General features: G+C 39.7%; 1 protein-coding gene across 4 annotated transcripts in view; it reads right to left on the bottom strand.

Moving 5' to 3' along the window:
• LOC125090423 (S-adenosyl-L-methionine-dependent tRNA 4-demethylwyosine synthase TYW1-like) overlaps window positions 1-26,709 on the bottom strand; it is a 204,761-nt gene that overhangs the window by 120,361 nt on the left and 57,691 nt on the right. For all 4 annotated transcript variants that reach the window (XM_047713084.1, XM_047713085.1, XM_047713087.1 and 1 more), the window contains one exon: window positions 6,696-6,814. In XM_047713084.1, coding sequence (XP_047569040.1) covers window positions 6,696-6,814 — 119 coding nt within the window. The remainder of the gene's footprint in view (window positions 1-6,695; window positions 6,815-26,709) is intronic.

Raw genomic sequence — 26,709 nt, 5'->3', positions numbered from 1 at the left:
TAGCGATGTTGCTATTTAAAATAGCTCCCAAGCACAGGGCTAAAGTGCTGTGTAGTGTTCTGAATCACAAGAAACTACGATGTACCTTCAGGGAAAATATCTCTGTTAGATAAGCTTCATTCAGGCATGAATTACAATGCTGTTGGCCATAAGTTCAATGTTAATGAATCAAAAGTATATGTAAAATAAGGCATCTTTACACAGAAACACACAGAGAACAAAGTTACATACTGAGAAGATGGCAAATACATTGTGACAAGAGGACTCCAAGAACTTAATCCTTTATCCCCCTAAAAGTCAGTTTAGTACTTGCTAATGCAGCATTCGTGCAACTCCACAGAACTTAACTGCCACAGATGAAGAAAATTAAATGTAGACTGTTGTAAATTTAAGAGGTTAGTTTTAATCCCCAGAGGAATAACCTCCAAGAAAATAACCAAAACATGTATAGAAAGGGAAACAATAATGGAGTCAAACTGTACATAACCAAAAAACAAACACAAAAGAAGACAGTAATAAGGTGTACAACATAAAGATACAAAATTTACAAAAACAAAGAGCAAAATGTGAATGGATTAAATTATCTACATTAAAAGCCAGAGACTGGCAGAATGAATTAAAAAAAAAAATCCAACAACATACTGCCCAAGATATTCACTTTAGATCCAAAGACACAGACAGAAGTGAAAGGAAGAAAAACATTTAATGCAAATAGTAATCAAAAAAGACTTGAGGTAGCTATACTCATATAACACAAAATAGACATTAAGTCAAAAACCATTAGGAAAGAAAAAGAAGAACATTATATATTGATAAACAGATCAATCCATCAAGAAGATATTAACAATTATAAGTATATACATACTTAATAAAAGAGCACCAAAATACATGAAACAAAAATTTATAAGCGAAAAGAAAAATACAGTTCTATATTAATAATTATAAAATTCAAAAACCTTATTTTAAATAACAGAACTAGGCAGAAGATCAAAAAAGGAATAGTGCATTTGAACAATATGATAATCCAATACTACCTATGACAAATACAAAACAAACCCCCCCAAAAAATTCACATTTTTTTCAATTGTACATAGAACATTTTCTAGGATGCACCCTATGTCAGGCCATAAAACAAGTGTCAATAAATTCTCAAAGACTGAAATCATACAAAATATCTTCTTCAACCACGATGGAATAAAAGCAGAAATAAAGAACAGAAAGAAAACTGAAAAACCAACAGATAAGTGGAAATTAAGCAACAGTTTTAAACAACCAGAGAATCACAGGGAAATTACAAAATACTACAGATGAACAGAATTTTGCTAAAACAGTGCTCAGAGAGAAATCTGTACTTGTAAACACTCACATGAAAAAAATCAATAACCTACCTACACACCATAAATACTAGTAAATGAGAAGGAAACTAGGCTCAAGGCAGCAAAAGGAAGGATATCACAAAAATCATAATAGGAACAAATGAAACTTGAGAACAGAAAAACTTAAGAGAAAAATAATGAACCCAAAAGCTGGTTCTTGCAAAGATCAACACCAATAAACATTTACCTAGATTGAGCAAAAAAAAAAAAAAAAAGACTCAAATCAGTAAACTCAAAAATGAAACAGTACACCATTACCAATCTTACAGAAATAAAGGATCATGATAATACTATAAACAACTATATGCCAACAAATTAGATAAACTAGATGAAATGAACAAATTCCTAGAAACATACAAATTCCCAAACTGACTCAAGTAGAAAAGGAAAATCTTAACCAAATTATGACAAGTAATTGAATCAGTATTCAAAAACCTCTCCACAAAGAAAAGCCCCAAAACAGGTTTCACTGGTGAATTCCTCTAATCATTTTAAGAATCAATACCAATTCTTCCCAAACTTCCAAAAACGTAAGAGAAGGGAACACTTCCTAACTCGTTCTATAAGATTAGCAATATCCTAATGCCAAAGCCAGATAAATCCATCCTACGATAAATTTATTTCTCACAAAGGTGTGAGTTTGTAATTCTGAAGTCCTTCACATGCATATAACCTAAGGTTGAAGTTACTAAGTTGTAGATGATGAGGGCCAGGCTGGGTTCCTGACTGTCCAAGAAAAAAGTTACAAAAAAGCACAAAAGGAATAATAGAATGAACTCTATGATACTGATGGGAGTTGAAGATACTAGTAAAAACTCTTAGTTGTGTATTTTAATATACATCGAGAGATACAAATACATTTTCTACTTCTCTCTGCTGAGAGGCCCTGGAAGCATTAATACCCCAATATAAAGGAGAGTATCAAGCATCCAAATTTCAGAATCTAAGTATCATTCTTCAGTAAGAGGAACTAGAGTTCCTTAGAAAAGTGGCTGACCCCAAAGCCGGGCAGGAAAAACACAAGCTGGACCTGGAACCTCTTCTGGAATCAGATAATACGCAAGTGTTTGTTATAAATGCAAGAAAAGACACAGAAGCCAACCCAACAGAGCTACTAATGGCCAAAGCTAGAAAAATATGAGCAATGAAGTAAATAACAGTATTGGATTTTGAGTCCAAACTAATATAATAATAAATTTTAAAATGAGGGAGAAATGAGTCTTCCTTAAAGAAGCAGTCCAATTATTAAATGTAAAAAAAAAATCAGTGGAACACCAAAGTAATAATTTGTAATAATCCACCAATGAATGAAAAATTTAGTGGGCAAATGCTTAAAGAGAAACAGCATATTTGCATAGACTCAAAGTATCTTCCCAAATATTTATTATTACACAAAGGGGGAAAACGTTAAGGTGTAACTTTACACTTGAAAGCCTAGGGGCGCCTGGGTGGCTCAGTGGGTTAAAGCCTCTGCCTTCAGCTCAGGTCATGATCTCAGGGTCCTGGGATCGAACCCCGCATCGGGCTCTCTGCTCAGCAGGGAGCCTGCTTCCCCTCCTCTCTCTCTCTCTCTGCCTGCCTCTCTGCCTACTTGTGATCTCTCCCTGTCAAATAAATAAATAAAATATTAAAAAAAAAAAAAAGCAAGCCTTGCAGACACCCTCTTAATGCAATGATAAAGCTAACACCACCGGAATAGGACAGAATGTTATCATGTATCCCTTGAATAGGACCAGCTGAGAAGGTCATATCACTCCTATGGTAGTTTTCCCAAAATCCATAACTTCACTCTAACCACGAGAAAACATTAGACAAGATTTGTGACCAGCAGTCTTCCAAGGTGTTGAGGTTATGAAAAACAAGGATGGACTGAAGAACTGTGACAGGCGACAGAAACCCAAAGAGATCTAACGACTATATGTGATGAGGGACCCCAAACTGCATCCTGAAAGAGAAAGGGTGTTAGTGGGAAAACTAATGAAACTCAAAGTTTCTAGTTTAATTAGTAGCACTGCACCAATGTTAATTTCTTTTTTCATTATTTTTGATAATTGTTTTGATAACTGTTCCATAGTTAATGTTAATGTCCATAGTTAATGTTCCCTAATTAACATTAGGGAAAGTTAGGTGAAAAATATACAGAAACTCTACTATCTTTGCAAGTCTTCTGTATATCCAGAATTATTTCAAAACAAAAAGTTTATGCCTGTTAAGACTTTAATGACAGAGCAAGAGTCTTATATTTTAAAAAATAAAAACAGGATAAAAAACAGAAAGTAGAGAATGATTTCAACCATGTTTTTGAAAACATAAGAAGACTCGGCGGGGGATAAAAGAGAAAGAAAGCAAATGCTCCAAGGTATTAACAGTGATTTGTCTGGATTCTGGAATTACAGAGAGTTGTTTCTCTTTATATTTTATACCTTCTAGTATTTTCTAAAAGTTTCTATAGTAAGCATGGATAACTTTTATGATCAATGATATAAAACCATTTTTTTTAAAGATTTTATTTATTTATTTGACAGACAGAGATCACAAGTAGGCAGAGAGGCAGGCAGAGAGAGAGGAGGAAGCAGGCTCCCCGCTGAGCAGAGAGCCCGATGCGGGGCTCGATCCCAGGACCCTGAGATCATTACCTGAGTCGAAGGCAGAGGCTTTAACCCACTGAGCCACCCAGGTGCCCCTAAAACCATTTTAAAAAAAAAGAATTACAGCTCTTGTACCAATACGACAAATTTTAAAAAGAATTATAGCTCTTGTACCAATGGGATAAATGAAGAAATGGCATAGACTGGCAAGTATTAAATCATTTTGTTTGCTAAAGGGTGAAATATTAAGAATGTAAAACGAGGGTGCCTGGGTGGCTCAGTGGGTTAAAGCCTCTGCCTTCGGCTCAGGTCATGATCCCAGGGTCCTGGGATCGAGCCCTGTATCGGGCTCTCTGCTCAGCGGGGAGCCTGCTTCCCTTCCTCTCTCTCTGTCTCTCTGCCTACTTGTGATCTTTGTCTGTCAAATAAATAAATAAAATCTTAAAAAAAGAAAGAAAGAATGTAAAACAGAATTCGGCATACAAGTGGATACAGTGAGTTAGAGAAAGAAGAGCTTTTCAGCCTAAGCCACTGGACAGCTAATGGTGCCATAACAAAACCAGAGAAGGAGGGTCACAGACAGCATAATAAATCCCACTGTGGAAGGACCTGGGGATCAGCGGAAAGAAAATATCCAACAGGCAATTGCAAACAGAGAATGAAAACTCGGAAGGGAGACTAGGGCCAGAGACGAAGAATACAAAAGTGACTCGGTCAGTTAAGCGTCCAACTCTTGATTTTGGCTCAAGATCCCAGGGCTGTGAGACAGAGCCCTGCAGCCAGCTCTGCGCTGGGTGTGGAGCCTGTTTAAGATTCTCGCGCGTCCAGGGCGCCTGGGTGGCTCAGTGGGTTAAGCCGCTGCCTTCAGCTCAGGTCATGATCCCAGGGTCCTGGGATCGAGCCCCGCATCAGGCTCTCTGCTCAGCGGGGAGCCTGCTTCCTCCTCTCTCTCTCTGCCACCTCTCTGACTACTTTGTAATCTCTATCAAATAAATAAATAAAATCTTTAAAAAAAAAAAAAAAGATTCTCGCTCATCCTGTCTCTCCCCATCTCTCCTCCCCTCACCCCGCCGACCCTGCACCCAGCTTGCAAGTTCTCTCTCTTAAAAAAAACAAACAAACAAACAAAAAAAACCAAGAATATAAAGGTGTCAATCTACAGGTATTTAATGAACACATAGAGAGGGTTCACTTCTCCTACCACTATAATGCAGAGCAATAAAAGAAAGCCAAGGATGAAATCAGAGAGAATTAGGCAGAGAATGTGCCAAAGAGCTAAAGAGGAAATTAAAAAGTAACTGACAAAGGACTGGGAGAAAATACAAAAGAGACTGGTGTGTCTGATAAGGGGTTAATACCCAAAATATATAAAGAATTCATACAACTCAACACCAGGAAGCAAATAATCTGATTTAAAATCGGCAAAGAACCTAAACAGACACTTTTCAGAAGAAGACATCCAGATGGCCAAAAGACACAGGAAAAGATGCTCAGCATCACCAGTCATGAAGGAAATGCACATCAAAACCACATGAGCTATCACCTAACACCTGTCAGAATAGAACAAAATAGACAAGAAATAACAAGTGTTGGCAAGGGTATGGAAAAAAGATCCCCTTGTGCACCGCTGATGGGGAATATAAGTTGGTACAGTCACAGTGGAAAACAGTATGGAGGTTACCCGAAAAATTATAAATAGAATTACCATATGATCCAATAATTCCATTCCTGGGCATTTATTTACACAAAGAAAACAAAAAGATGTATGTATGGCTGTTTACTGCAGCATTATAGTAACCGTGATATGGAAGCAGCCCAAGTGTCCCCTAATAGATGAACGGATAAAGAAGACGTGGTACACGTGTGCAATGGACTATTACTCAGACACAAAAAGAATGAGTCACTACCGTATGTGACTATTTGGTTGGACCTAGAGGGTATTATGCTACATGAAATAAGGCAGACAGACACAGACAAATGTACCATACGATTCCACTTATATTTGTAATCTAAAAACAAATGAATAAACAAAGAAACAAAGAGAATCAGAACTATAAATACAGAGAAATGATGGTGACCAGAAGGGGACAGGGATGGGAGATGGGCAAAATGTGTGAGGGGGGGTGAGAGATAGAGGCTTCCAGTTACTGAATAAATACGTCATAAGAATAAAAGGTAGAGAATAGGGAATACAGTCCAGTGTACTGTCACAGTGTTGTATGGTAACAGATGAGAGCTGCCGTCATGGTGAGCACAGCGCAGGTCATAAACTTGTAGAATCACTACGCTGCACCTCTGAAACTATCATGTATGTCAACTATATTCAAATTTTGAAAATTTTTAAAAATAATTAACAAATCAAAATCTATGGAATGTAGATGAAGAAGTATTTAGATGAAAATTTTTGATTAAAGACTTATAGAAGACTAATATTAATGAGTTAACAATCTAAGTTATAAAAAGAAGAGGGGGCAAAAAAAATAGTAGTAGATTACTGAACAAGAAAACAAAGATATAATGTAGAGGATTCATGAAAGACAAAAAATTGGCAAACCCTTGATAAAACTAATCAAGGAAAAACAACCAAATGCATGAATGTATTAGGAATGAAGAGGGGGGTTAATTATAGAAACAGCAGAGCTTTAAGTAAATTTGTGTGCAATGCTGAACAGAAATTGATTATTACAGATGGTTACATATTTGGTCACCACAGCCATTCATTTTTACTTACCGCCAACAGAAGACACATTTATTTGCACAAGCCAAGCTTGGGGTAGTTTCCATGCAACGATGGCTTTCAATGCCATAGAATGTATGTTTATAGCAACCTCCTCTCCCTCGGAGCATCGACTGTGAAAGTGAAAAAACAAATGATAATCTGGATAAAATCCTCAAGGCAAGGAAACAGAACACCAAGTACATCATATTTAAGAAAAAATGTGCATTTCATAACCATAAATACCCCTACTGGTATCGGCATGACGCAGAAAATTAACATCATAGTGTTTTGATGGTGCTTTGGGTTTTGATGGTCCTTTAAGTTTTCTGAAACCCAGTGAAATAAACCTATGATTCATTAACTCTGAAAGATCTATAGAGAAGGCCACTGATGCTTGCACTTTCAAATCCATTCAACTGCCTCCAATAATATTAGTCCAATAATACAGAAAACCAAGGGATAGGTACGATAGGCTCCAAGAGGGCCGCAGCACTCATATGAAAGGGTATCTCTGCTTTGAGTAAGGGAGGGTGGATAAGGGAATGCATCCTGAAGTATATTCTGTGTCAACTGAAGGGCAGAACTTGAACATACTGAGACTGTTAAGGGGACAAGCAGCATGAACGTAAAAGACATATTTTTCCCAAAAAGGACACTATTTAATATATGAGTCGTAAAACCACGGTGAGTGTAGTAAGAATGAAAAGTTGAAGAAATAGTGCAGATCAACTTAGGGTTAGAATCACGAGATATTACCAAGCTTTCTGAGGTCTCATCAGAAAGATCCATCTAGAAATTCTGCAAGACAGGCTGGATTTCAGTAAGAGCGAAATCTGGGGGGAAGCTATGCAAATAAGGTTATGGTGACTTGGCTCCTATTAGTGGAGAAAAGAGGAAGGGTGCTAAGGAGGTATGCTCAAAGGCACTTCCCACTGGAGGGTCAAAACAGAGCTACCCAAGGTAACTCTGATGTTGACCCATCTCAGCTGCGACTGAAGTGTAACTGAATTAACAACAGAAACAAACAAGGAGATGCAAGGAGCCCGAGTGTGTGTGTGTGTGTGTGTGTGTGTGTGTGTGTGTGTGTGTGTGTGTGTGTGTGTGCGCGCGCACGCGCGCATGTGTGTGATATATATATACCAGTGTGCTAATATTATAATCCTATCCACAATGAAAGAAAATTACCAAAAAATCTACCAGCTTGATTACTATGTTGGTTGATCACAAAGTCTTATTTTTTGCCCTGATAAAAAAGGTTCCCTTGTCCATCTCACTTGGTACTTGCATAACGAAAAGTAAGAAAAAAATACTGTTCAAGGTAATGACAAATTCTCTTTCAACTTCCCAATAAAATATCCAAAAGGCAAACAAAACATTCAAATCCTGCAAACAGCACCGGAAACTAAAAATAAAAGTCTTCCAAATGCCAAAGTCTGAGGGAAACCAGCACTAAAGGAGAAACGAAGTTGAGGACCTGAAGATTCCATTATTTACAGAGAAGGTAATGAACCTCAAGGACGGGTGTTGAATGTACAAGAATGAGTAAGACCGAGCCCCCAACCATGATCCAGTATGAGGAAATGTCAAGTAAAGAGGCAAAATGGGGGGCGCCTGAGTGGCTCAGTGGGTTAAAGCCTCTGCCTTCGGCTCAGGTCATGATCCCGGGGTCCTGGGATCGAGCCCCGCATCGGGCTCTCTGCTCATCGGGGAGCCTGCTTCCTCCTCTCTCTGTGCCTGCCTCTCTGCCTACTTGGGATCTCTGTCAGTCAAATAAAATCTTTAAAAGGGGGGGGGGCAAAATGGGTAATGCTATGGCAATAGGGCATTTGAATCGATCAAGAGTGTCCTGCAAGCAACAGAAACGGACTGTGGCTGAAAAGAAAAGGGATTTATTAAAAGGACCCCACAGCTCCCAGAATCTTTAGAAAGGCAGGAGTAGGGCCGGCCGGCAGCAGGACCAGCCCTCACTCCCTCAGACGCCATCACGCTCGGGACACACCACCAGCACCAGCCCTGCAAAGCAGAGGATACTGCCATGAGCCCAAGCATGAGGTGTCCATGGCCCAGGTCCTTGTCCTCACGCACCTCACACTCCCAGTCTCAGGCAAAGGCAAGCACCACCCTACATGATACCGTTACACCCACCGCCAGCCCGAGATACCAGGCAACAGTGTCTCTCCTCCTCGGCTTCTGAAGCAGGCAGTGGGTCCTTGCACTCAGCAAAGCTAATGTCACAGGAATTCCCCAAACACGAAAAGGCCCAGATGCTGGGCAAGCAGAGAAAAACCAAGTGTCCACCAGGTGTTACCGGAGCCCACGAGATGGACACCAAGCCAGCTGGCCTTGCAGGAGCAGAGGGAACTTCCCAGAGGGGTGCTGTGCACACTGAATACCGGAGGGCTAAAAGGATAAAGGGACAGTGGCGCACAAGAAGAAGGATGGCGCGCTGTTTTTTCAGGCGCCGGGGGGGGTTCCGTGGGTTGAGCCTCTGCCTCAGGCTCGGGTCATGGTCTCAGGGTCCTGGGTCCGAGCCCCGCATCGGGCTCCCTGCTCGGCGGGGAGCCTGCTTCCTCCTCTCTCTTTGCTTCTCTGCCTACTTGTGATCTCTGTCAAATGAATAAATAAAATCTTTTAAAAATAAAATAACTATTTTTTCTGTAAGTTTTATAGCTTTAGTTTAGTTCATGATCCATTTTCAGTTAATTTTCATGTAAGATGTGAAGTTTATTTTTTCAAAGATCTTATTTTTATTTATTTGACACAGAGAGAGAGGGAGGGAGGGAGGGAGGGAGAGCACGAGCAGGGGGAGGAACAAAGGGAGAGGGAGAAGCAAGCTCCCGCTGAGCAGCCGTCACACTAAGCTTTAATATCAAGGTGTAGGATTCCTCCCACTTTATTTCTCTTCCTCGACACTGTTAAAGCTATTTTAGGACCAGGACCATTCCCTGCAAATCTGAGAGGAGGTCTGTCTATTTCTACAGAACCCTCACCGGGATTCTAGTAGGAACTGCATGGGACGTGGAGACCAGTCTGGGGAAAGCGACAGTCTCCCGTTCTGTGTCTTCCAACCTACCAACATTTACTGAGATTTCCATTGAGGTTTCCATTCACATGTACACGCGTTCAGATTTTCATCGATTTCTGCTTCGTTCCCTGTCCGCATTTCCGGCGTAAGCACTCGCCGCTGTAACCCCTCGGAGCCCTGCCTCACTCACCTCCCACATCTGGTTTCTCGGTACTGTCATTCGCTTGTATGGATTTTTCCGTTTCCTCTGCAAGTTCTTCTGTGGCCCAAGGCTTTCAGAAATGCACTGTTTAATTTCCATACAGAGATTTTCTTTTGTTTCTATTATTCATTTCTAGCTTGATTCCATTACGGTCAGAGAACAACCTAATGATTTCAATTCTTGTAAATCCACTGAGATTTGTCCTTTGGCCGAGGACACGGTCTGTCTTGGCCGGTGCTCCACAGGCACTCGAAAACGTGTATATTCTGCTGTTGCTGGGTAAGATGCTCTTTATCTGTCTATTAGTTACTAGTGTTGCTGAGATTTTCTATGTCCTTGTGATTTTCAGTCAAGAGGTTCCGGCAGATGCTGAAAGGGGTTCCAAAGTCCCCAACTACAGGGGCACCTGGGTGGCTCAGCCAGTAAGAATCTTGACTCTTGGATCAAGCTCAGGTCATGATCTCGGGGGTCGTCAGGCTCTGCACTCAGCAGGGAGGCTCTCCCTCTGCCCCTCCCCCCACTCACATGTGTGCTCCTTAATAAAAGGTCCCCAGCTGTAACTGTGAATTTTTATTTTTTTAAGGTTTTTCCATTCAACTACATCAGCTCTAAGCCTCCAGTGTCTGATGTAACCTCATTTAGTGTGGATTATCCTTTCATTATTATGAAACGTCATTCTCCGACTCTAGTATGTTTCCTGGCTCGGTGGTCTGCTTAATCTGACTTGATAGAGGCAATCCTGCTCTCTGGGTTACTGGTGGCGTGCTACGAATCTTTCTATCATTTTACTCAACCTGCCTGCGTCACTGGGTTTGAAGTGAGTTTCTTGTCAATGTATTCTGGGGTCCTATGTTGTTGTTTCTTTTGTTTGTTTGTTTTTTAAGATTTTATTCACTTATTTGACAGAGATCACAAGCAGGCAGAGAGGCAGGCAGAGAGAGGGGGAAGCACGCTCCCCACTGAGCAGAGAGCCCGATGCAGGGCTCAATCCCAGGACCCTGAGATCATGACCTGAGCCAAAGGCAGAGGCTTAACCACTGAGACCCCCCGGCGCCCCAGGGGGTCCTATGTCTTGTACCTGCTCCGCAGGTTCATGTATTTAGAATATTTACATTTGAGGCATGCCTGGGTGGCTCAGTGGTTAAGCCTCTGCCTTCAGCTCAGGTCATGATCTCAGGCTCCTGGAATCGAGCCGAGTGGGCTCCCTGCTCAGCGGGAGGGAAGCCTGCTTCTCCATCTCGTCCTGCCGCTCCCCCTTTTTGCGCATTCTCGCTCTCAAATAAATAAATAAAAGCTTCAGAATGTTTACATTTGAAGCAATCACTAATTTATTAGTCCTCGGGTCTGGTATTTTGTTATTTGTTTCCTGCTTGTGTCCTTTTTGTTCTCATACCCATTACTCTTTTCTTGATTTCCTGCAGGTTACCTAACACTTTTAGTATTCCATCTTAATTTATCTTGGGGTTTTTTTCTTTTAGTGTATCCCTTTGTCAACTCTTGTCAGAGTTGCTGGCTGCTCTTTGCATAGTTTTGTAGAAGTTATTCTGAGTCTTGCATATATACAGGACTTTTGCATATACTGCATATATCTGTGTGTGTGTGTGCGTGTACACTTACATATATATACGTGACTCTCAGAGTCGGCTGCTACTAACATTTTATACCTCATGTGAAGTGTGGAAATATCACTTCCAATCCCTTTAACTTTTCCTCTTTTAAATGAAATATCATTGCCCTGAGTATTACATGGTACTTTAATTTGTTTCAATCATCAAATATGATTTCTAGAAATCGTCAGGAAAATGATCATCTCCTGCACATACCCATATTTCTGATCTTTCCATCATTCTTCCTGACTTTGTGCTCCAATAATCTGTATCATTTCATTAGAAGAACTTCCTTTAGCCAGTTTTTAAGGGCACATTAGCAAACAACAAATTCTTTGTTCTCAATCATGTATGTCTTTATTCAATCTTCATTCTGGAAGGACAGTTTTGCCAGATACAGAATTAATGCTCATCACGTATTTTCTTTCAACATTTGAAAAATGTGTACCACTTCCCTCTGGCCTCCATGATTTCAGATGAGAAATCTGATGCCAAATAAATACTAATACATCATTTTTCTCTAACCTCTTTCAAGATCTTTTCTTTTTTACTTTTCAGATCATTAATTCTAAGGTATTATGATGTGGATTACTTTAGTTTTATCCTGTTTGTGGTTTGCTCTGTTGTTCAGATCAGGTAAATTCTATCGAGCTATGCTGTTTATAGATCATACTACTGATGTGGTAAGACCCCTATCCTCTGTCATCTCCACTCCATTAATGAGCCTCCTTAGGTGGTTTTCTGTTGCTAAATTAAGGATTAGGAAATGTGGGGTCTCAGCCTTCCTCTTTAGACAGACAGATGTAAAACATCCTACTGCCCTATCGTTCTTCCACTCCTGGAGTCCCAAACCAGTTAGCCTTCCTCTTACCATATTTCAAAGTTCTCATCTGGTACCTCTTGTGTTTTCCTGGGTTCAGAGTTATGCGTAGTAGGAAGGAAGAGGGAGAAAGGGGTTTATACCCCTTGTCCAGACCACAAATCCTCAGATAACACATTCTGAAAGGAAGTGCTCTCCCATCTGAAAATTAGTAAATAACGAGGATGGAAAAGGAAAAGACCTGAGGGTAATACACACTTAGAATTAAATCTATGTTATAAATCTAGGGGCAGAAATTATAGATAGCCTCAGAGTTAGGAATCCATGAATTCCTGGCCTCAGGGCAAATGAGAGCCCAAGAACATAGAGCCGCAGCCCAGCAGAGCCGCACTGAATGAATGCAAGACACCATCCCCAGGCAGGCTTTATGCACATCAATCTGGGGACAGGGGTGCAGGGGGAGGAATGGAGATGGGGTGTTGGGAGACAGAACTCCATGGGTCTCTCTCTGAATTCATGCAAGCAGCACTGACTGCCTTTATTCTAGACTATCTTTTCAAAAAGGTTTGTATAGTGAATGGCCTTAGAAGATACAGTGTCTCTCTCTGGAGCCAATTATATGTGTGCTTATTGTCCAGTATAATAAGATGTCCCTCTAGGACAAAGGTCAGGCAGGATTACTGTCAACTCTAAGAGCTTCATGTTCCCTAAACTTGGGGTTCCTCTCTTATAGCACATACAGAGATGTTACTGGCCCTTCCAGAGCTGCCCCAGGGGCACCAGGGACTCCGGAACCTGAGTAAATAATGACATTCTGGCTATAGCTATTATCATCATAAACTGCCCGTGCCTTCTGCCAGCATCCATGACCCTGTGGCCAGCTAACCGGCTATACACAAGTGGGTAAAATTTCAGACTCAAATTTTTGTCAGAGGATGGAGAATGCAACGCAGAGGTCAACGAACGCCAGCGATGGGACAAAACCAGTCTGCTGCTGGCTTCTGCAAATACAGGACTGCTGGAATCCTGCCCCCCCCTCCGTTGTGTACTTACTGCCCACGGCTGCTCTTCTGTGACGGCAGAGCGGAGGAGCTGCCGCACAGACAGTGCGACCCACAGAAGTTAAAAAGTCACTATCTGGCCCTTTAAGAAAAAGTCTACTGACCCCTAACTCTGGTATTTCTTTCCTACTCTAGAGCAAAATAAATTCCAAATGATTAAACCTTAAAAAGTACAAACAGGAGGTGAATTCAGGGAAGACAGAGGAGGACGACCCACCAGGAATCAGTCGCCCCACCTGGACCACCGCACTGGCAGAATCTGTCTAATGCAACTACTCGGAAACTCAAGTCGGTTGAAGGGTTCCAAGTTCCAGGAAAAGGCTTAGACAGTTCCTTTCAGCTCTTAGCACAGCAGGAGCTACCCACCCCCAGCCATGTGGCAGACAGCTACGCACGCGCTCCTGAGGCAGCTTGCACACCATTTGTGGTGGCTAGGGTAGGCAAAAAGGACCCTGTCCTGCAAAATACTGGGTACCTGTGCTGTGACTGCTAATTGTAGCTTCTGATGGCAGAGGTACGAAAGGCATAGAGCCAGTGTTGCTGCGCTGCTCCCCATCTGGATTTTTGCAAGGCTGAAGTGACTTCCAGGAGACTGAAAGGGCCTCTACCTATTCTTATTCCCCTCCACTTTACACTGTCACCTTTCATGGAACCAGACATTAAAGACTAGAATATTCACATACAGTGGAACATTCAGGGAGAAACAGAAAGTTACTCTCCATGCCCAGAGAAAGGCTCAGAAAAAGATGTAAGACATTAAATTTACACCTCAGCCTGATCCTTATAGAGAGAGCCTACAAAACTCAATAAAACAAAAACAATAATAAAAAACAGCAAACCCTGTGGAAGGGAGAATCTGATTTCTAGAGTTACCACATGACTAGATTCAAATGCCCAAGGGCATACAAAGACATCAGAAAGTATGTCCCATTGGAAAGGAAAAAAATAATTCAACAGAACCTATTCCTGAAAAATACTTTATGGCAGATATATTAGACAGGCCTTAAAAACATGGTCCTAAAGTTTCTCAAAGAACCAAGGGAAGATGTGAAAACAAAACAATGTGTGAACAGTATGGAAATAGTTGGGGCGCCTGGGTGGCTCAGTGGGTTAAGCCGCTGCCTTCGGCTCAGGTCATGATCTCAGGGTCCTGGGATCGAGCCCCGCATCGGGCTCTCTGCTCAGCAGGGAGCCTGCTTCCTCCTCTCTCTCTGCCTGCCTCTCTGCCTGCTTGTGATCTCTGTCTGTCAAATAAATAAATAAAATCTTTAAAAAAAAAAAAAAAAAACAGTATGGAAATAGTAATAAAAAGCTAAGAAGCCTAGAGAGAAACCAAAAAGAAATTCTGGAGCTGAAAAGTTTGATAATGGAAATGAAAAATTTAATAGAGGGATTCAAGGGGAGATTTGAAGGGCCAAAGAATCAGCGAACCTCAAGATAAAACAGTAGAACTTACCAAGGCTGAGGAGCAAAAAAAAAAAAATGAAAAATGAAGAAAAGCAAAGAGAGCTCAAAGGACCTGTGGGACACATCAAGTGGAACAACATGCACATTGTACATGTCCCAAAAGAAGGGGCAGAGAGAATATATAAAGAAACAATACGTGGACAATCCCCAAATTTGATGACAGACATGAAGGTAAACACCCAACAAGCTCAACAAACTCCAATAAGATGAACTCAAAGAGATCCACACCAAGACACATCACACTCAAGCTTTCAAAAGACAAAGAATAAACCTTGGAAGTGGCCAGAGAAAAGTGAATCATCACGTACAAGGGGTCATTCATAAAATTATGGGCAGATCGCTCGTCTGAAACTTCGGAGGTCAGAAGGCAGTGGGCCAAGATATTGACAGTGTGAAAAGAAAAAAAACCGTCAACCAAGACTTCCATATCTGGCAAAACCATCCTTCAGAACGGAGGGGAGAAATCAAGACATCCCCAGACGAACACAACCTGAAGCGGCTCGTGGCCACCAGGCCTGCTCCGAAAGAGATGCTCGAAGGGTTCCCGCAGGAAGTGAAAGGGGACCACATAGTACCTCCAAGCCATATGGAGAAGATCCCAATAAAGGTAACTATGGGGACAATTGTGAAAACTACTGTTACTGTGTCAATAGTTTGTAACTTTTGTTTTCTGCATGATTTAAGAGACTAATACATTTAAAGAAAAAAAATTATTAGTATAGAACTAGGATTTTGCAACTTTGATTTGTAATTCCAAATCTTATTCCCTACATAATTTAGGAGATAACTGCATTAAAGGAATTACTAGTTTATGTTTTTCTGCTCACAAGGTATAAAGATGTAGTTCTGTGCCATCAATTAACTGAAAGGGGTGGGGACCGAGCTGTAAAGGTGGAATTTTTGCATGTTACTGAAGTTAAGCTGCGGTAACTTTAAAATAAAATGTTACATCAATGTTAAATGTAATCCCCATGGTAACCACAAAAAAAGTAGCTATACAATATACACAGAAGGAAACTAAGAAGGAATTTATACATTTCACTACTAAAATCAACTAAAAAAGACAAAAATGTAGGGAATGAGGGACAAGAAAGCAATAGGGGATATAGGGGAAAAAAGTATAATGACAGAAGTAAGCCCCTCCTTACCAGTAATTACTTTAAATTGAAATGGATTAAACTCTTAAATCAAAAGACAGACCTTGGCAGAATGGATAAAAAGACATGATCCAACTCTATGTTGTCTACAAGAGACTCACTTTACCTCCAAAGACATAGATAGGTTGAAAGATAAAGGTTGGAAAGATATTCCATGCAAACAGTAATCAAAAGAGAGCAGGAATGGCTATACTATTAGCAGACAAAATAGATTTTGGTTACAAGGGACAAAAGACAAATCAAATCAAAAAAGATTACAAGGGACAAAGACATTATATATTAATAAAAGGTTCAAAATAGCAAGAATATATGATAATTATAAACATTTACACACCAAATGACCTATCTTCAAAATATATGAAGCAGAAATGAGGGGAGAAATAGCTCTACAATACAGTTGGAGACTTAAATATCCCACCATTCACAATGAAAAGAACCACAAGAGAGAAGACAAGGAAGGAAACAGGACTTCACGCAGCAGACCAACTAGATCTAAGACATACATGTAGAACACTCCAGCCAAAAGCAATAGCATACACAATCTTCTCAAATGCACACAGGATATTTCTAGGATAGACTGCAAATTAGGCTAAAGATTAAGTTGAATGGATTTTAAGAGACAAAGATCATACAAAGTATCTTCTCTGACCACAATGGGAGGAAGTTAGAAATTAGTATATAAAAAAAATTGGGAAGTTCACGAAATTGTGGAAATTAAACCACACACTTTTAAACAATCAGTGCATCAAAGAAGAAATCACAAGAGAAGTTAGAAAATACTCAGAGATTAATGAAAATGAAAAAACACACACACACAAAAACAAAATTTAGCAGTGCTGAGGAGGACATTTATAGCTACAAATGCTTATATTACAAAGAAAGAAAGAGAATTCAAATAAACAAGCTAACTCTACAACTTAAGCAATTAGAAAAAGAATAAACAAATCCAAAGCTAGCAGAGGGAAATAATGAAGATGAGATCAATAAAACAGACAATAGAAAAACAAGAGAGAAAAATGAAACAAAAAGTTGGTTCTTCAAAAAGATCATCAAAAATCAACAAACCATTAGCTAGATAGGACTAAAAAAAGATAGAAGACTCAAATTACTAAAATCAGAAATGGAGTGGGGACATTACCACCGATTTTACAAAAATAAAATAGATCTGAGTACTATGAACCAATGCACCCTGGGAAACTGGAGACGCTCGTTGAAATGGACACAACATCTACCAGGAAGTCACAAAGAAACAGAAAGCCTGAACAGACCGATCACCAGTAAGGAGACTGAGTCAGTAAACACCAATGTCCCAGCAATGACAAGCTTCACACCTGATTCCTTCATTGGATGAATTCTAGCAAATATTTAAAGAAGAACTAATACCAATCAAAAATGGGCAAAGGACCTGAATAGACGTTTCTCCAAAGAAAGTATACAGATGTCCAATAAGCAATGAAAAGATGCCTGACCACACTAACAGGCAGTGAAACGCAAACCGGAACCACAGTGAGACACACCCATTGGGACGGCTACTCTCAAAGAACAAAAACAAAACAAGTGTTGGTGAGGACACGGCAAAACTGGAACCCTGTGTACTGTTGGTGGGAATGAAAGATGGTACAGCTCCAGTTTAAAATGTTATGACCGTTCCTCAAAAAATTAAAACTAGAATTACCATAAACCCAGAAATTCCACTTTGGGGTCTGTACCCAAAAGAATGGAAAACAGGCTCTCAAAGGGCTATCTGTACACCTCCCTTCATAGCAGCATTATTCACAACAGCTAAAATATGGAAGGAACCCAAGTGTTGATCAACAGATAAATGGATAGCAGCACCTGGGTGGCTCAGTTGTTAAGTGTGTGCCTTCGGCTCAGGTCATGACCCCAGGGTCCTGGGATCTAGTCCCGGCTCAGGCTCCCTGCTTTGCGGGAAGCCTGCTTCTCCCTTTCCCACTCACCCTGCTTACTGGCATTCTCTCTCTGTCAAATAAATAAATAAAACCTCTAAAACAAAACAAGTGAACAGCTAAAGAAAAATGTGGTATATATGTACAGTGGAATATTATTCAGCCTTAAAAAGGAAATTCTGACACATGCGACATGATGAACCTCGAGGGCATTATGCTAAGTGAAATAAGCCAGTCACTAAAAGATCTGCACTCTATGATTTCACTTATATGAGATACTCAGAGAAGCTGAAATCACAGAGACAGAAAGTATAATTTAGGTAGTTACTAGGAGCTGTAGGGAGGACAGAGGGGAGTTATTGTTTAAAAGGTACAAAGTTTCAGTTTTGCAAGATCAAGAGTTATGGGAATGGATGGTAGTGACAGCTGCATTAGGAAAAAGTATTTAACATGACTGAACTGTTTTAACATGATGAGGATGGCAAACTTTGCTTAACCGAATTTTAAAAATTAGCTTTAAAAAGTAGTATAAAGAAAGAAGTGATTATTTTCTAAATCTCTGGGTGAGAAAGAATTCCATAAGTTAAAAAAAGAAGAAGAAGAAGAGGGGAGGAGCAAGATAGCGGAGGAGGAGGAGACCTAAATTTCATCTGGTCCCAGGAGTTCAGCTAGACACTTCTCAAACCATTCTGAACACCTATGACCTCAACAGAAGAGTGAACAGAAGAACAGCAGCAATTCGATGCATAGAAAAGGAACCACTTTCTGGAAGGTATAGGACACGTGAAGTGAACCCGAGGCAGTATCTGAGAAGACAGACCACTGGGGGAGGGAGCCTCTGTCAGCCGGCCCCCAGCACATGGAAGAGCAGCAGAGCACAAAATCAGAACTTTTAGAAGTTCGGCTGAGGGACATCGCTCCTGTGGTTAAGCAGGGGGTGGAATCCTCGCTGGGACAAGTGTGGTCTCAGGACCCTTGGGGTCACGGAATGACCAGGTGTCTGAGTGTGGCGGAGCTCCCAAGTATCAGAGCAGGGAAGCGGCTGCAGAGACAGAACCCTGGAGGGGGCTCTCAGGTAGGGGCTGCCATAAACCATGATTCCCTGTACAGTCGGGCCACTGCTCTTTGAGCAGGGACCCCGCACGTGGCAGATGCAGGGAGGCCCCCCTTTCTTCCACCAGGAAGAGCAGCACAGGGGCCACACTGCAGCAATCTGCTGGGTTTGGAGACTCCAAACAGGGCCGTGCGCCAAAGACAGAAATGCTCGGTCACAGGCCAGGTGAGCTCAGAGTGCGGCCAGAGACCAGGGAGATGGGGGGATTGACTGCTTTTCTCTGAGGAGGGACCGAGGAGGGGGACCCAGAGTTCTCAGCTCCTCCGGAGCTGGATTGGGAGGCTGCATCTCCATTCTCCTCCTCCAAAGTTGTAGGGAAAGCGCTCAGAGAACAAAAGCTACCAAGAGCAAATCAGAGCAGATAACTTAGCCCGGCCCCTGGCAAGGGCGGTGCAATTCCACCTCGGGGAAAGTCACTTGAGAATCACTGCAACAGGTCCCTCCCCGAGAAGATCAGCAAAAACATCCAGCCAAGATCAAGTTTACCAATGAATGAGAACTGCAAAATTCCAGTGCTGGCGGAATACAGCACAGAGAATTCATGACGTTTTTCCCCCATGATTCCAAGTTAAATTTGCTTAATTTTCTTTTTTTTTTCCTATTTTTTAAAATTGTTCCTCTTTTCTACTTTAACCATCTTATCAATACCTTTTTTTTCTTTTTATTTATCCATTTGAGAGAGAGAGACTGAGAGAGAGCACAAGAGGGGAGACGGTCAGAGGGAGAAGACTTCCCGTGGAGCTGGGATCCTGATGTGGGACTTGATCCTAGGACTCCGGGATCATGACCTGAGCCGAATGCAGTCACTTAACCAAATGAGCCACCACCCAGGAACCTTTATCAATACCTTTTTTAAAATCTTTCTTCATTTTCATTTTTATAATCATATTCTATCCCTTCATTGTATTTAACCATATTTTACATATTATATATATATGTATATATATATATATATATATATATATATATATATATACACACACACACATATATGTTTTTCATTCTTTAAAATTTTGGGACACAATTTCTTCTAAAAGACCAAAATATACCCTAAATCTAATGTATGGCTTTATTCTAGCCTCCTGCCTGATTACATTCTCTCCATTTTTTTTAACTTTTTTCTTTCGTTTTTCAACAAACTTATCAATTCCTTCTTTAAAATATTTTTAAATTTTCATCTTTGCAGTCATACTCCACCCTCATCATATTTACCTTTATTTTTGTATATATATGTATGTTTTCCTTTCTTTAAAACTCTGAGAGGCAGTTTCTGCTAACAGACCAAAATATTCCCAAAATCAAGTGTGTGGCTCTGTTCTCTTCACCAGCCAGACCGTATTTTTTTTCCTTTCTCCCCCCACCCCAGGTTTCAGGTCTCTTCTGATTTGTTTATTTTAGGGTCATTGTTACCCTTTTAGCATTTTGTTCTCTCATTCACCTATTCTTCTCTGGATAAAATGACAAAGTGGATGAAACCACCTATAAAAAAAAGAACAAGAGTCAGTATCAACTGCTAGGGAAAATAATCAATACGGACATTAGTAAGATACCACAACTAGATTTCAGAATGACGATTATAAAGATTCTAGCTGGACTTGAAGAAAGCATAGAAGATAATAGAGAATCCCTTTCTGCAGAACTAAAAGAACTAAAATCTAACCAAGTTGAAATACAAAAAGCTATTAATGAGGTGCAATCAAAAATGGAGGCTCTCACTGCTAGGATAAATGAGGCAGAAGAGAGAATTAGTGACACAGAAGAACAAATGAGAATAAAGAAGCTGAGAAAAAGCGAGATAAAACAACTACTGGATCACGAGAGAGAATTCAAGAGATAAGTGATACCATAAGATGAAACAATATTAAAATAACTGGGATCCCAGAAGAAGAAAGAGAGAGGGGGGAAGAAGGTATATTGGACCAAATTATAGCAGAGAATTTCCCTAATTTGGAGAAGGAAACATGCATCAAAATCCAGGAGGCACAGAAAACGCCCCTCAAAATCAATAAAAATAGGTCCATATTCCCATCATCTAATAGTATAACTTATAGGTCTCAGAGACAGAGAGAAAATCCTGAAAGCAGCTGGGGGCAAGAGGTCTGTAATCTACAATGGCAGAAATATTAGATTGCCAGTAAACCTATCCACAGAGACCTAGCAGGCCAGAAAGAACTGAGATGATATATTCAGAGCACTAAACGAAAAAAATAGCCAAGAATACTACATCCAGCTAGGCTATCAATGAAAATAGAAGAAGAGATAAAAAGTTTCCAGGACAAACAAAAACTAAAAGAATTTGCAAACGCAAAAGCAGCCCTACAGGAAATGTTGAAAGGGGTCCTCTAACCAATGAGAGAGCCTAAAAGTAACAGACCAGAAAGGAACAGAGACAATATACAGTAACAGTCACCTTACAGACAATACCATGGTACTAAATTCTTACCTTTCAATAGCTACCCTGAATGTAAATGGGCTAAATGCCCCAATCAAAAGACACAAAGTATCAGAATGGATTAAAAAAAAAAGTATCATTGATATGCTGTCTACAAGAGACACATTTTGGACGCAAAGACACTTCCAGATTTAAAGTGAGGGGGTGGAAAACAATTTACCATGCTCGTGGACATCAAAAGAAAGCTGGGATGGCAATCCTTGTATCAGACAAATTACATTTTAAACCAAAGACTATGATAAGAGATGAAGAAGGACACTATATCATACTTAAACGGTCTGTCCAACAAGAAGATCTAACAATTTTAAATATCTATGCTCCTAACATGGGAGCAGCCAATTATATAAATCAATTAATAACAAAACCAAAGAAACACATTGACAATAATACAATAATAGTAGGGGACTTTAACACCCCCCTTCACTGAAATTGACAGATAAGCAAAAGATTAACAAAGAAATAAAGGCTTTAAATGGCCCACTGGACCAGATGGACATCACAGATATATTCAGAACATTCCATCCCAAAGCAACACAATACACAATCTTTTCTAGTGTACATAAACATTCTCCAGAATAGATGACATCCTGGGTCACAAATCAGGTCTCAAACAACACCAAAAGATTGGGATCATTCCCTACATATTTTCAGACCACAATGCTTTGAAACTAGAACTCAACCAAAAGAGGAAAGTTGAAAGGACTCAAATACATGGAGGCTAAAGAGCATCCTACTAAAGAATGAATGGGTCAACCAGGAAATTAAAGAATTTAAAAAATTCACAGAAACAAATGAAAATGAAAACAACTGTTCAAAATCTTAAGGTGGTCTTGAGAGGAAAGTATATAGCAATACATGCCTTTTGCCACAAGAAAGGTCTCAAATATACAACCTAACCCTACACCTAAAGGAGCTAGAGAAAGAACAGCAAAAAAAAAAAAAAAAAAAAAAAAAAAAAAGCCTAAACCAAGCAGGAGAAGAGAAATAATAAAGATCAGAGCAGAAATCAATGAAATAGAAACCAAAAGAGCAGAGGAACAGATCAACGAAACTAGGAGCTGGTTCACTGAAAGAATTAATAAGATGATAAACCCCTGGCCAGACTTACCAAAAAGAAAAGGAAAAGGAATTAATTAAAAATTTAATAAAATCATGAAGGAAAGAGGAGAGATCACAACCAACACCAAAGAAATAAAGTTAAAAGAATGTATTCTAAGCAACTATACATCAGCAAATTAGACAAAAGAAATGGATGCATTCCTAAAGATGTATAAACGACCAAAAGTGAACCAGGAAGAAATAGAAAACCTAAACAGACCTACAACCAGTAAGGAGATTGAAGGAGTCATCAAAAATTTCCAAACAGGGGCGCCTGGGTGGCTCAGTGGGTTAAGCTGCTGCCTTCGGCTCAGGTCATGATCTCGGGGTCCTGGGATTGAGTCCCGCGTCGAGCTCTCTGCTCAGCGGGGAGCCTCCTTCCCTCTCTCTCTCTCTCTCTGCCTGCCTCTCTATTTGTGATTTCTCTCTGTCAAATAAATAAACAAACTCTTTAAAAAAAAAAATTCCAAACAAACAAGAGCCCAGGGCCAGATGGCCCCCCAAGGGAATACCAAACATTTAAAGAAGAACTTAACACCTATTCTATTGGAACTGTTCCAAAAAATAGAAATGGAAGGAAAACTTCCAAACTCAATTTATTAGGCCAGCATTACCTTGATCCCAAAACCAAACAAAGACCCAATCAAAAAAAGAGAATTACAGACCAATATCCTTGATGAATACAGATGCAAAAATTCTCACCAAAATACTAGCCAATAGGATCCAACAGTACGTTAAAAGGATTATTCACCACGACCAAGTGGGATTTAGTCCTGGGCTGCAAGGTTGGTTCAACATCTACAAATCAATCAATGTGATATAATACACTAATAAAAGAAAGAACAAGAACCATATGATACTATCAATAGATACTGAAAAAGCATTTGACAAAGTACAGCATCCTTTGTTGATCAAAACTCTCCACAGTTTAGGGATAGAGGGCACATATCTCAGTATCATCAAAGCCATCTATGAAAAATCCACAGCAAATATCATTCTCAATAGGGAAAAACTGAGAGCTTTTCCCCTAAGGTCAAGAAAATGGCAGGGCTGTCCACTATCACCACTCCTATTCAACATAGTACTAGAAGTCCTAGCCTCAGCAATCAGACAACAAAAAGAGAGAAAAGGCATCTGAATCAGCAAATAAGAAGTCAAACTCTCACTCTCTGCAGATGATACGATACTATATGTGGAAAACCCAAAAGACTCCACTCCAAAATTGCTAGAACTCATACAGGAATTCAGTGAAGTGTCAGGATACAAAATCAATGCACAGAAATCAGTTGCATTTCTATACACCAAGAACAAGACAAAAGAATAAGAAATTAAGGAGTCAATCCCATTTACAATTATACCAAAAACCATAAGATACCTAGAAATAAATCTAACCAAAGACGCAAAGAATCTGTACTCAGAAAACTACAGAATACTCATGAAAGAAATAGAAGACAAAAAGAAATGGAAAACCATTCCATGCTCACGGACTGGAAGAACAAATACTGTGAAAATGTCTATACTACCTGGAGCAATCTACACGTTTAACGCAATCCCTATCAAAATGCCATCAACTTTTTTCAATGAAATGGAACAAAAAAATCCTAAAATTTATATGGAACCAGAAAAGACCTGAATAGCCAGAGGAAGGTTGAAAAAGAAAAGCAAAGTTGGCAGCACTACAATTCCAGACTTCAAGCTCTATTACAAATCTGTAACCATCAAGAAAATACAGTACAGGCACAACAAAAGACACATAAATTAATGGAACAGAATAAAGAGCCCAGAAATGGACCCTCAACTCTATGGTCAACTAATCTTCGACAAAGCCAGAATGAACATCCAATGGAAAAAAAAAAAAGTCCCTTCAACAAACTGTGTTGGGAAAATTGGACAGCCACATGCAGAAGAATAAAAATGCACCATTTCCTTACACCATACACAAAAATAGACTCAAAATGGATGAAAGACCTCAATTTGAGACAGGAATCCATCAAAAACCTTGAGGAGAACACAGGCAGCAACCTCTTTGACCTCAGTCGCAGCAACTTCTTCCTAGAAACAACTTCAAAGGCAAGGGGAGCAAGGGCAAAAATGAACTACCGGGACTTCAAAGGAAACAGTCAACAAAACCAAAAGATGACTGACCGAATGGGAGAAGATATTTGCAAATGACAGACTAGATAAAGGGCTAGTATCCAAAATCTGTAAAGAATTTATCAAACTCAACTCCCAAAGAACAAATAATCCAACCAAGAAATGGACAAAAGACATGAACAGACATTTCTGCAAAGAAGACAACCCGATGGCCAACAGACCCATGAAAATATGAAAAAGTGCTCCACATCACTCGGAATTGGGGAAATACAAATCAAAACCACAATGAGATACCACCTCACGCCAGTCAGAATGGCTAAAATTAACAAGTCAGGAAAAGACAAATGTTGAAGAAGATACAGAGAAAGGAAAGGTGGGAATGCAAGCTGGCGCAGCCACTCTGGAAAACAGCGTGGAAGTTCCTCAAAAAGTCGAAAACAGAGCTACCCTATGACCCAAAAATCGCAGTACTGGGTATTTACCCTAAAGATACAAATGTAGTGATCCGAAGGGGCACATGCACTGGAATGTTTATATCAGCTACGTTCACAATGGCCAAACTATGGAAAGAACTTAGATGTCCATCAACAGATGAATGGAAAAAGATGATGTGGTGTTTATCTACAATGGAATACTATGCAGCCATAAAAAAAAAAAAAAAAAAAAAAAAAAAAAAAAAAAAACACAAAATCTTGCCATTTACAATGACAGGGATGGAACTAGAGGCTATTATGCTAAATGAAATAAGTCAATCATAGAAAGACAATTATCATATGATCTCACTGATATAAGGAGTTTGAGAAACAAGACAGAGGATCATAGGGGAAGGGAGGGAAAAATGAAACAAGATGAAACCAGAGAGGGAGACAAACAATAAGAGACTCTTAATCTCAGGAAACAAACTAAGGGCTGCTGGAGGGGAGGGGGGTAGGATGGATGCGGTGGCAGTGGATGGACACTGGGGAGGGTATGTGCTATGGTAAGTGCTGTGAATTGGGTGAGACTGACAAATCACAGACCTATATCCCTGAAACAAATAATACATTAATGTTAATTTTTTTTAAGTAAAATAAAATTTAGATCTTATTTTTCTCCTGCTTTTAAAAAGAGAGAGAGAAGAAAACACAAAGGCAACAATAAATGGATAAAAATGAATAAAAATGAAGGAGCAAAGAACAGACTAGGAAGAATATTCCCAATAATGACAGATCCAGACTTCATTAATAGTTTTACAAACAGTTCATAGGAAATTACAAGAAAAGATAGTAAACCTTTTCAGTTGGTAATGTCATTTCTAGGACTCTAAGGAAATAATGTAAATGCTAACAAAGCTTCATACAAAAACACATTCTTCACATAATTCGTTATATTAGTGGGGAAAAAACCCACATCATCATCAGATAAATGGCAAATTAAATTATAGCACTTTCATTTATAATTATGTAGTCTCTATGCTTAGAAAAGACTTCAACAGGAAAAAGCTTGTGACAATGTTCAGTGAGAAAAACTGATACAAAACTTCATATACAATATGATTTCAAACATGTAAAAATATACATAAAGGTGAATAGTAGAAAAGGCTGAAAGAAAATACACTTTAAGATTTCTAAGGTGGAATATAAGTTTTATTTTATTTCTATATTCTTCTTTATTTTTTTTTACAAAGACACCTTTTACAAAAAACACCTTTTTTACAAAGGTGTTATTAAAAAGTAGTTTTGTTAAGGACAAATGATTTGAATAATAAAGACGAAAAGCATCATCCACAAAGCCTGTGAACCTTTTCACTAAGTATAAGATCCTAAGTTTAAGCACTGATTATGTTCTTTCACCAGAATGTGACAGCTTTCGGAATGGCCGTCTGCATAACTCATCACCGTGCATCTTGCTTCACACTATTCTCGAGGCTGAGAATGTGCTTTTTCATCACTTACTTGTGGCTCAGCATTTCAGTAAGACTCACAGACACTCCCTCTCCCACAACTCACTGTGTTCGTAGAACTCACTGCAGGGAACAATCAT

This window comes from Lutra lutra, chromosome 18 (assembly GCF_902655055.1).
Source record: "Lutra lutra chromosome 18, mLutLut1.2, whole genome shotgun sequence".
Lineage (NCBI taxonomy): Eukaryota > Metazoa > Chordata > Mammalia > Carnivora > Mustelidae > Lutra > Lutra lutra.
Note: the sequence above shows the minus strand (reverse complement) of the source record. Positions and strands in the feature narration are given on the sequence as shown.